The sequence below is a fragment of the Somniosus microcephalus genome, chromosome 1 (assembly GCF_052327205.1).
Source record: "Somniosus microcephalus isolate GS21.2 chromosome 1, FLI_Smic_1.0, whole genome shotgun sequence".
Lineage (NCBI taxonomy): Eukaryota > Metazoa > Chordata > Chondrichthyes > Squaliformes > Somniosidae > Somniosus > Somniosus microcephalus.
The window spans coordinates 113955910-113968512 of record NC_140987.1 but is presented as its reverse complement, the minus strand read 5'-3'; the positions used below and the strand labels follow the sequence as shown (position 1 = coordinate 113968512).

At 39.5% G+C, this 12603-nt stretch overlaps 1 protein-coding gene across 1 annotated transcript; it reads left to right on the top strand.

Annotated features, from left to right (window-relative positions):
• Nucleotides 1-5035: 5035 nt before the first annotated feature.
• LOC147124299 (sphingosine 1-phosphate receptor 3-like) lies at nucleotides 5036-11780 on the top strand. Its single transcript, XM_085984749.1, has 2 exons — nucleotides 5036-5693; nucleotides 6911-11780. The coding sequence occupies exon 2, from the start codon at nucleotides 7063-7065 to the stop codon at nucleotides 8206-8208; it is 1146 nt and encodes a 381-aa protein (XP_085840875.1). The 5' UTR covers nucleotides 5036-5693; nucleotides 6911-7062; the 3' UTR covers nucleotides 8209-11780.
• Nucleotides 11781-12603: the final 823 nt, after the last annotated feature.

Sequence of the window (12603 nt, the reverse complement as noted above, 5' to 3'; positions counted from 1 at the left end):
GTTTTAGTGATGTTTTGGGGCTTATAGTATTTATAGGTTTGACAGCTCTTCCTGTCAAACTTATGAATGAAGCATTCCCTGCTACCATTGGCTGTCCATGGCCCACATGATCCCAGGGGATGCATCGAACTAACTGCGCCCCTGGGATATGCAAGCACTGCGCGCCGGCAGTTGGAGGAGGCCCAGGATCGGAATCCCACGCGAGCCCACAGCTCAACGGCCGGCATGCTAGGTAAGTGCAGGTCGGGGGCTTGCACCCGCGGGAAGCCCCCGACCTGAATTTCTGGGCCAATAGCTACTTTTAAAAGGTGCATCATGATTCTGATCTACAAATCCCAAAGTGTCCTTCTGTATCAGAAACCAAAGGGAGGCAAGCCATTTCCAAATAGGATGGGAGAGAAACTGAAGGGCATGGCAGAGGGCTAGGGAGGCCATCTTCCTACCCCTTGAGTCAGGGAATGGTGCTTGCTACAGAGGACAGAATAACATTTTTTTAAGTATTAAATATTTGAAAAGATAATCCTTGTTATTTTATTATTAGTGGATACGTTGAGGCAGAGGCTAAGAAGACAAAAGGGGAGATTTTCCTGCGATGTGCCCAGTTCACAGAATCACAGAATCTACAGTGCAGATAGAGGCCATTTCGGCCCATCGAGCCTGCACCGACACATATCCCACCCTATCCCCGTAACCCCACGTATTTAATCCCCTAACGCTAAGGGTCAATTTATCATAGCCAAATCAACCTAACCTGCACATCTTCGGACTGTGAGAGGAAACCGGAGCACCCGGAGGAAACCCACGCAGACACAGGGAGAATGTGCAAACTCCACACAGACAGTTGCCCGAGGCCAGATTTGAACCCGGGTCCCTGGCGCTGTGAGGCAACAGTGCTAACCACTATGCCACTGTACTGGATCACCTGGGTACAGTGAATATTTAAAAATTGTCTGTAAAGGAACCTGCCTGATTTTCCTGCTATGGTTTAAGTGGAAGGAAAATTGGGCGGTTTCCTTTACAGGCGTGCGTTCCTGCCCACCCAATTTTCCAATATTCGCTATGCGTTCCATGCACCTGGGTGCAGAGCTGGTAAAATCTTCCCTGAAACTTTTAGGGCTTTAGTTTGCTCTGAATGCTAGAGCTAATTGTGCATTAGAATCATAGAATCATAGCAATCTATGGCACAGAAGGAGGCCCTTCGGCTCATTGTGTCTGTGCCGGAGAGCTATCCAGCCTAATTCCACTTTCCAGCTCTTGGTCCGTAGCCTTGTAGGATACAAAACTTTAAGTGCATATCCAAGTACTTTTTAAATGTGATGAGGGTTTCTGCCCCTACCACCCTTTCAGGCAGCGAATTCCAGACCCCCACCACCCTTTGGGTGAAAAATGTTCTCCTCAACTCCCCTCTAATACTTCTACCAATTACTTCAGTCTATCCCTCCTGGATATTGACCTCTCTGCTAAGGAAAATAGCTCCTTCTTATCCACTCTATATAGGCCCTCCTAATTTTATACACCTCAAATAAGCCTCCCTTCAGCCTCCTCTGTTCCAAGGAAAACAACCCCAGCCTATCCAATCTTTCCTCATAGGTAAAATTCTCCAGTCCTGGCAACATCCTTGTAAATCTCCACTGTGCCCTCTCTAGTGCAATCACATCTTTCCTGTAATGTAGTGACCAGAACTGTACACAGTACTCCAGCTGTGGCCTAACTAGTGTTTTATACAGTTCAAGCATAACCTCCCTGTTCTAGATATAGCTCCAATTTTTGTATTCAATTCTATGGTATTCCATAAGTACATGACACCAATGACTGCATACCCATTGCCATTCATGAATCTATAGTTCCCACCTTTGTATCAACAGGAGTTACTGCTCCCTGAATGTTCAGATTGCACACATTCACCAGCCACTTTGTGTTTTGTGCAGAATGCTCACAATGTGCGCATGTTGAATGAACATTTTCTAACTTTTCAAGGGAAATACAGAATAAAAAATTCCCCCCCGCTTAGACACGTGGATTACTCACCCCAAATATGGCTGATGACACATCTGTGTCAGCCTTTTCTCCGTGGCAGTAATCTCGCCTCTTGAGTTCAAGTCCCACTCTAGAGACTTGAGCACAAAATCCAGGCTGACACCCCAATACAAGTGCAAGACTTTCTTTTTTTTACATCTGCAGAACCTCTAGACCAGGGATAAGATGTGACCTCTGAGAATGCATATTTGTAAGGCTGAAATATAAAGGCCCAGAAATTCGGGTCTCCACGGGTGAGTACGCATGGGGTACTCACCCGTAGGCCCAATGGAAGTGCCGGTTTTCTGCATGCACTGCGCATGCGCGGGAAACCGGCACTTCCATTCCTCTGAACAAAGAGGTTCAGAGGTCGAACGCATGCACAGGAGGGGCTGCGCGTGCGCATCGAACTTCATTTTTTTTTACAGGTTTTCCCGGGAAGGTAAGCCTGTAGAAGTTCGAAATGTAAAAAGTAGGCGTAAGGCCTGCTTTTTACAAGGTAAGTGGTGAATTAATTAAAATTAAAACATTTTTTCCACAGGTTTATTATTTTTAAATACTTTAAAACAAGGTAAGTTTATTTTTAGCCCCGTTAGAAAATAAAATTATTTTTTTCAAAAATTTAAATTATTGTTTAAAATAGTTATTTCATGTAATTTATAGTTTATTTAAAAAATGTGATTTAAAAAAATTTATTTGAAGATTTAGTGCTGTTTTGGGGCCGTAGTATTTATAGGTCTTGACAGCACTTCCTGTCAGACTTATGAATGGAGCATTCCCTGCTCCGATTGGCTCCCCATGGCCCACATGATCCCAGGGGATGCATCGAACTAACTGCGCCCCTGGGATATGCAAGCACTGCGCGCCGACAGCTGGAGGAGGCCCAGGATCGGAATTCCACGGGGGCCCACAGCTCAACGGCCGGCATGCAAGGTAATTGCAGATTGGGGGCTTACACCCGCGGGAAGCCCTCGACCCGAATTTCTGGGCCAATAACATTGACCTTCTTAAGACAACATTTCCATTGATTAGATTTTGCTGATGATGCCACTTGCACTTGCTGTAAAGAAAATAACTTCCATTTATGGTGCACCTTTCATGACCTCAGGATGTCCTAAAATGGTTTACAATCAATGGAGTACACGCAGTCAGCTTTTCCCCATGAGACTTGCTCAATGCCCTTTCTGGAAACAGAAGGATAAAATGCAGAATTTTGCAAATAGTTTCCCAGCTGTTTTTTAGGCATGTGACTAAATGCTGTTTTCTCCATACTATATATAGAACGTATTTTGCATTAAATTTACATAAATACTAATGACTACAAGTTTTACACCATTGTGGATTTGCTTTGATTAATGTAAGAGTTCTGGTGTGCAGTATGTTTACCGTGATCTGCAGCTATGCTGTCCCCTTATGTTTTGTGTATATGTGCACCATTTTTATTCTTGTGCAAAGCTCCTAAGTGATGCCTGATTGGAAGGAGTAGGTGTGAAGGATTCCCTGAAGACGTCATTGCAATTGTGCTGATGTTTACCTCTATGTATAGCAGACCTTGACAGTCCTTCTTATGTGCCACGAGTAATCTGTTCTGTTCCATCTTTGGGGGGCCTGCATCTTTTGTAATGGTTCTCACGTCATTTCCCCAGAGGCATAATTTGGCAAGGAGCTTGGTAGAGACTTCAGAGCCAACTGCATGGTATCCAACCACAGGAAGGGTATATTGACCTTGGAGGGAGTACAGCATAGATTCACCAGAATGATATCAGGGCTTAAAGGGTTCAATTAGGAGAACAGGCTGCATAAATTTGGCTTGTACTCCCCTGAGTTTAGAAGGTCAGGGGGGTGGTGGGGGGTGATCTAATCAAGATGTTTAAAATGAATAAGGGATTCAATAGGGTAGATACAGATAAACTATTCCATCTGATGGGGAATCCAGAACAAGAGGCAGATTTCGAGCCAGCTAGATCTTAAAATTAGAACTAGGCCATTTAGAAGTGAAATCAGGAAGCACTTTTTGCACGAAGGGTAGTGGAAATCTGAAACACACTGCCCCAAAAGGCTGTAGATGCTGGGTCAACTGAAATTTTCAAGTCTGAGATCGATAGTTTTTTATTAGGTAAGGGTATCAAAGGATATGGAGCAAAGGCAAGCATGGAGTTGAGGTACAGATCAGCCACAATCTCGTTGAATGGCGAAACAGGATCAAGGGGTGGAATGGACCTGTTCTCATGTTCCTATGTTGCATAAAATTAGAATTAAAATTTGTATTCATAAAATTAGTAGAACATTTGGTTGGTAACTGTGGATTTGGGAATCTGAAAAAGAAGGTAGTTACATGACACCCATTTCAGTGACAGTATGATGGGTAGCAATATATGTGTTTGAACCATTACTTTTCCTGTCCTTTTTAGCTGATTCCCTCGTGGTCTCAGCCTTATCCTTTGGATCTCTCACATGCAATTAACTTGATTTTTTTTTGAACCATTCAAATTTTGAATGAACAAGTTACAAACCAATTTTTGTACAAATGAACAAAAGGTCAAGAAATTGGTAACATTTGTGATATACATTATGAATAAAAACAAGCTTATATCATTATCTTAATTAAATGTAAGCACATATTTTGTCTTTAAGATTTCCTCATGCTTAACATGAGAAGCTGCTTAAATGAATATGCTGATGTCAGGGATCATTATTGAATTCTTTGCAGTGGCAAAAAGTACCACATTTTTAATGAACCAAGTTTATTCTTGGGGTTATCTATGAGTGTCTTTTTCTCTTTAATGGTCATTTGGTCTCATTATGTTTCATTCTTTCTTTCTCTTTGCTGTTTGATTCCGTAAGTGTATCTCGCACACAGACTTTTCCTGCCTCTGTGTATTTCTCTTTCAGCTCTCTAGAATCTCGAGCCTCCCTTAATAGCACGTCACACATACAGAACTGTAAGGAACTGCCTTCTGAGGGCGGGACCTGCCATCAATTCAGAGACAGACCAACAAGAAAGACCAGGCTGACATGAATATAACAGAGGGGAACTACATACTACACAGTCAGTCTGAGAGTGACTCAGAAAACAGCAGCAAACCGTAGGAGTGAAACAACAGGGACTCTTGCAAGGACTAGCCCAAGAAGAATACGGCTAAAAACTTTGAGATATAGCATTGTCAGAAAGTGACTGAGAAAACTGCAACAGGCTGCTTAAGCGAATGAGCAGTAAGTGATATAAACAAATAATTTAACAATGAAACTGGAAAGAATATAATCCAAGGGCATTTAATTTAATAGTCTGGGGAAGATACAAGTGAGATCCAGTAAGCTATGTGGCACCTCAAGTATAGAAAAATCAATTTGATGCAACAAAAAGAGTCTTGATAGAAAGATTGAGAAATTGCACTGACAGTCTGGGCAATGCTTTAAGGGAAGCCTTGGACAATCGATGTGGAGTTTCGAAGAAGTGTATTTGAAGAGAAAAATAAGGAGACATTGTGTAAATTTGACACAAGAAGAAAATAAAGAAATTGAGTCGGGGATACAGTGAAATTTTAACTCAATACGCCACCATTAACAGCAATTCTGATCACGACAAAAACTCAGAAATATGCAACAAATCACTCTTCGCCAATCTTCAGCACTGACTTGCTAAATATTAGCAACAAAAGCTGGAAATGATGTGAAAGGTGAGTCTTCATTCTGCATCCTTCATTTACACTTTTTTTTCTAGCTATGACTTGTTTTATGATTCAATATTTTTTGATCTTTATTTTAAGTTACTGTAATGCTACTCAATTCAAATTTAACAAAAAACTTTAAAGTTGATTTACATATATTTGTGTGAAACATACTATTCAAATAATTACTGTACTTAAAGTTGAAAATTGGGATTTTACAGTATTGAAAACATCTGTGAAAGCATAGATTTAATTAGTATCCAATGCCTTATGAAAATTCTTCCAGAGACTTTTAATGTTTTGACAGCAAGAATTTCTGCACAGAGGGCAGGAATCTGACAGAGAATCATTTATTAAGTGAGATTTTTATTTTCTTTCAGCCCATTGACTTCTCAATCTAACTGGAACATTTGAATGTTAAATCCCAATACCTGAAATAAAAAGTTCCTCAATTATTTTATTTTTAATATGCATGATAAAAATTCAATGAATTAACTGCCAAATGTCCCCACAAGAGAAAAGCATATTTTATAAATCTTTTTTGAATTTAGTAAGTTTTTTTCACTGATTTCATTTAGATTGAATTGCTAACTGAATAAATGGGCAAATATCTGAAACAAATCACCATGATTTACAATTTAAAGTATCAACTATTCAAGCAAAATCCTTAATTCACCATAATATTTTCATAAATTGGTTAGGCATTTACCAGGATTGAACTATATACAAAGTGTATCATATTAGTACATTTTTACTTAGTACTGAAAAACCATAAGATAAAGATTATCTTTCTGTTCATTGCTGTAATTATGTCTTTCTAAGTAACAGCTGTGATCAGTTAGTTGTAAATTATGTGACTATAGTCCAAGTAAAAGGAATGGTAATTCCAAGGTCTAATATCCCTTCATTTCCAAGATTTCATGCATTAATCATTCATTCTCTGCATAGTTTTCCCAGTGCATGGGGAATTTTATGCATACAGATTCAAACATCCATTTCCGAAACTGGACAGCGTTTGAACTGTCATATTGAAATGCATTAGGCATTTAGAAAGTTCCCAATACTCTTACAGCATATTCTAAATGCATCTTGTGTATTAGTTAAAGGGAGATTGATGAGAAGTCTTTTGTGCTTTTGCCTAGATTGATAAGAATCAGTTCTGTACATAAACAGCATTTCCTGAAACTTGACAGCATGTTGATAAAATGTTATGTTCATTTTTACAGATTTTAAAATTTCACGTCAATTGCCCAATGTTTGTTCACAGCATGTGAGAAAATGGTTTAGAGGCTTCCTTCCGGCTGACAGTATTAATAATGGGGCAAAGGCTCCATCTAGTGAGCAAGATCTAACACTACAAGTACGCTTCAACACCAACATGTCTTTAATCGCTCTGCCAGCTGAAATGGACATCAGCAATGGGTGTGTCAAAATGGAGCTCATTGAGCGTCACTATAATTACACAGGGAAATTCAAAATAAAGGGAAAAAACACCGATGGCATGAACCTAACTACTGTGGCCTTTCTGATCATCTGCAGCTTCATAGTGCTTGAAAACCTCATGGTTCTCCTAGCCATTTGGAAAAACAACAAATTTCATAATCGCATGTACTATTTCATTGGTAATTTAGCCCTGTCTGATCTGCTGGCGGGAATAGCTTACAAAGTGAATATCCTCATGTCTGGAACGAAGACTTTCAGCCTCACCCCAACTGTATGGTTCATTAGGGAAGGGAGCATGTTTGTAGCATTGGGAGCCTCCACCTTTAGTTTGCTAGCAATAGCAATCGAGAGACACATGACCATGATAAAAATGAGACCCTACGATGCTAGTAAAAAGTACAGAGTTTTCCTCCTCATTGGTACATGTTGGCTGATTTCCATTTTACTTGGTGCCTTGCCTATCCTTGGTTGGAACTGTATCTGCAACTTCTCAGACTGTTCCACAGTTCTGCCCCTCTATTCCAAAACGTATGTTGTCTTCTGTATAAGCATCTTCAGTGCAATTTTGCTAGCCATCGTAATACTTTACGCTCGCATTTATATATTGGTTAAGACAAGTAGCCGCAAAGTTGCAAACAGAAAATTCACAAAAAACAATTCTGAGAGATCCATGGCTCTACTGAGGACAGTGGTGATCGTTGTTGGGGTTTTCATTGCATGTTGGTCCCCACTTTTCATTCTCTTGCTCCTTGATGTGGCCTGTACACCAAACAAGTGTAGCATACTGTATCAAGAAGATTGGTTCATTGCAGTTGCAGTCCTTAATTCTGGCATGAATCCCATTATCTACACTCTGGCCAGCAAGGAGATGCGCCGGGCTTTCTTCCGTCTCCTCTGTGGCTGCCTAGCCAATGCTAAAGGCTCCAAAGCCCTGCCAATTCAGTCAGCTGCAGATAACAGCAAAAGCAAGTCCAGTGGCAGTAATTCACAAAAGCCTAACGAAGGAGAGCTCCCGCAAATCACTACCCCTTCAAATGTAATCAAGGCAATGAACTTATCAACTTCCAATGGAGAATTTTGACCATTGTAGACTAGGTTGTCTTGATAAACAGTATTACATTCTCAAGTTAATGAACTTAAAATATTATTTTTATAAACTCTTAACTCCCTCTAAAACAGATCTGTTCTTTTTTTTTAGCTCCTTGAAAAGTAATGGCCTTTACAGACTTTTGATGCCTTTAGCACTAAACTCACACACAGCTTCGTGTTAAATGTTCATGCATCACATATTGTACAAAGGATTTCCTGACTTTTCCCATAAAATTCCATAAAATCATAACCATTTCAGTTCCCTTAAATTATCTGTGGCATACTAGCGGATAGCATTAATCAGAAATTCCTCTCTCTGCTATTTTAGTTTAAAATAAATTGGAACAACCTCTGTTAAAACAGTTGAGTGAGAAATTTCAGGCATATGTGTTGATATTCATCCACTAGACGCCCATGGCATAATTTCAGGAGCAGCAATATTCAATATCCATAGGGATTCTGCTGAACTCAATCCTACCGAATCTTTGCCAATAGCTTTTAACCTATCGGACAATGATCTGCCCTCCCAGTTCTCATTTCCGCTGAGAAACTGGACACTACTGCAACTAGCAGCAAGAGAGAACCTCTGCCCATAAAATAGCAGGGTTAGATTATACTATCCTTTTCAGAATATAAGTATCAGTGCAGCTGTTCAGGAATGTATTTCCTGACTGTACACTGTTCCTGTAAGAACACCTAACATCCTCATGCTAATTCCCTCTCTGCTCCTTTGCATTCACTAATGCCTGCATTAAAAAGCACACAGAGGAATTTAGTGTGTCAAATATTCATACGGGACGCCCACAGTCAGAAAATATACCTCTTCACTGTTCAACAAACAGTGGTGCAGATCTTGACTTTGTGTGATAGTGTAAAACAGGTGACATCTCTCCTAATTTTTATTTCCATCGAAGAGTTTGAAGAGAGTGCAGAGCGGATTTACTAGAATGGTACCAGGGATGAGGGACTTCAGTTATATGGAAAGATTAGAGAAGCTGGAATTGATCTCCTTTGAGCAGAGAAAGTTAAGGGGAGATTTAATAGAAGTATTCAAAATTATAAAGGACTTTGATAGAGTATATAGAGATAAACTGTTGCCACTGGCAGGAGGATCGATAACCAGCAGGCTCAGATTAAAGATAAAGAACCAGAGGGGCAATGAGGAGAATTATTTTGCGTAGCAAGCTATGATCTGGAATGCACTGCCTGAAAGGGTGGTGGAAGCAGATTCAATAGTAAGGTTCAAAAGGGAATTGGATATATACTTGTAAAGGAAAAATTTGCAGGGCTATGGGGAAAGAGCACAAGAGCGGGATTAATTTGATAGCTCTTTCAAAGAGCCGGATGGGTGAAATGGCCTCCTTCTGTGCTGTAAGCTTCTATGATTCGATGTAAAACGGGCTGCCGATTCGCTATCACCCGTTTTACACTATTACTAAATTGAAAATGCAGGCTGGAGATTTATGAATTGCATAACAGCCTGTATATGTTCTTCTTCTGTCCCTTCTCTGGAGCCCTAGTAATAACCTGATTACAAATATATAAATCTTATGTAATTATGGTTATTTTTAAAAACATCTGATTGTTTGACACATTTAACATGAAAGAAATACATTTAGATGAAGATAATTACTTTGAGAAGACAGAATTAGTAAATGTCATACAACTTTGCTGCTACCTGACTTAAACAAATAAATGGGATACTTAATGCACCTTAGGATGACAGTTCTATAACAGAAGCCATGGACATGCTGATCCCCAGTGAGATGGTTTTGGTCATTTGGATCAGTATTTGAAGGAAGACCTTGAAATTAGATTGTGCTTATTTTTATCTGACGGACTTGGTTTATTTGGCATTTCTTAAAGAACTGTCTCCTGGAGATCTATCTTTAGTTTGCCATTTGTCTCCTATTTACAACTGGTTGAAAAAATTGTACCATCGAGATCACAATTATGTTACATCTGCAAAAATAAGCCACTTACTTAGAAAATATTTGACTGCAGGTGGTGCAGATTCATCTTTCAAATAAGCATGTGCATCTAAATCATTTGCAAGCAACTAATATACTCCTCGTCTTGCATACACACCAGTTAAAATCTGATATTGCACTCACATCTGGTGCCATATCAATTGTAAATTGTGTCAAATCTTGTAAGTGTACACAGTTAACTGATTAGGTTGCATGCCATTTTGTAGAGAAGGTACTATTTGTCAAACTATATTGCTGATGAAATCAGTATTAATCTATGTCCAACATACAGCAGTTGTGAGAAAGGTAGATTTCTCACAAGATCATAAGATAAATACAGATGTGGAAGGCTATTCTGACTGTCTTAGCTCATCCTTCTAGAAAGAGTCTGCACCACCCATCCCCACACATGCACACATCACGCAATTCAATTGGGTCTTAAATAATTACAGATTTGTGCCACCACTGTTCCACCTGGAAGCCTATTCCATGCGTTAATCACTATTTTTGCAAAGAAGATCCTCCTGATATCAGTCCTCAATTTGCCTTTTACTAGTTTGAACTACATCCCCTTCACCTACTCTCATGATTTAATTTGAAGAAATAGACGTACCTTTTCCATGCCATTTACTATCTTATATATCTTTATAAGATCACCTTTAAATCACCCTTTAAGGCTGAAAAGCCCAAGCTTCTCCAAGCTTTCCTCTTACATCATTCCTTTGATAGTAAGTATCAGCCTCATCACTCTTCTCTGAACTGCTCTCCAGGGTTTGAATATCTCACTGACATTTCAAGCCAGAACTAGAGACACAGTGAGATGTCAATATGTTGGCTGACTAGTGAACTTTATCCATTTGAGCATGACTTTCTCTGAATTGCACCCTACCATTTTTGTTATATAGTTCAGCATTCTATTTGTTTTGTCGACTGTTGCTCTGCAGTGACTGGACATTTCAAATCTCTTTCAATTTCATCCTTAGCTGTTTTCACACCATTCATGGAGCAATTCGTTTTCTTCCTATGTGCAGTACTTTACACTTATTTGTATTAAGGTTAATCGGCCCACTTATTTATTTTGTCCAACTCATTTTGTAGCTTCTTAACTACCTCTTCAGATTCAATTGCCTCTCCTAGTTTAGTATCATCTGCAAATCTGATCCCGTTGCTCTGAGTTTCTGAATCCATTTGTTGATATAAGTTAGAAAGAGCAAGGATTCCAATATCGATTCCTAGGGTACTTTGCTTAGCACTATTCCCTCCCACCCCAATTATAACATAATTTCTCCAATATAAATGACACAAAGCTTCCAAATGATAAGTGTACCAGTATCAGCTTCTATTTTATGTGTGTAATATACTTGTACTATTGGCAATAGCTATGTACATGTTATTGCAACTCTCTTTTTACAAAATGGCTTTTATTATTTAAGGATTACTCATAGCTGTGTACAGTGTAAAGTAATAGTAGAGGATTATACAATGGCATGTAATTTACAGTGGCATAGATGAATCATGCTTGTACTTGTGTATAAAAATGCTAGTGTACAAATCACATGCTCTGGCTTTAAAATAAAGGTATGTTACTGTAGAATTTTGTGTTGTTAATTGGAAATCATTCACAATGAGGCCAAATTTGGTCCTTTTCAGTATATATGTGTATTTTATTTTAATAAACATGCTATTTTTTCAATGGAGACACTGTACTTCTCACAAAATGGACTTCTAGAATCTTTACAAAATGCCTGATACTACAAATCATATACAATGACTCTTTTATGAGATGTAGTCAACTTCAGGGGACATTAATAAATATAACACAAACAAAATCTACATTCTATTTGGCTGTTCTTATACTTTCTCTGGCACAAAACAAGTCAGCTCCTATGCAAATAGAGTAAGGAAATGAGGACCCAGGGGTTAAAGGTGTGTGGCACGCACTGGAGCACGCTATAAAGTTAATGTACAGGACAGAGGGACACACTGCGTTGCACTAACTCCACTACCTTTTTATCTCAATTTGAAATGGTAACTTGTTTTCCCGTAGCAAGGGAAAAGGACCTGATTTCAGAAATGTTAATAAATACTGTGAATAGTTGAAGTTTTTGGGTCCACAAGTTCTCTCATGGAGTTGTCCATCATTTCCATCCTGGAACTCCTGGACTCCAAGCTCTGCACAAAACCCCGTGTAATGTTGGAGCCGGACTCCTCCATGCTCCTTGGCACTGACAAAAGGCTCTCTGGCAGGCTTGCCATTGCACCAAGCATTTCTGTGTTCATGCCCCACGCTTCTTCTGAGGTCATCATCTGAGTCCTGTGGAGCAGATCTCATAGGAACATAGGAGCAGGACCATTCAGCCCCTTGAGCCTGTTTTGCCATTCAATGAGATCAGCTGATCTGCGACTTAACTCCATAT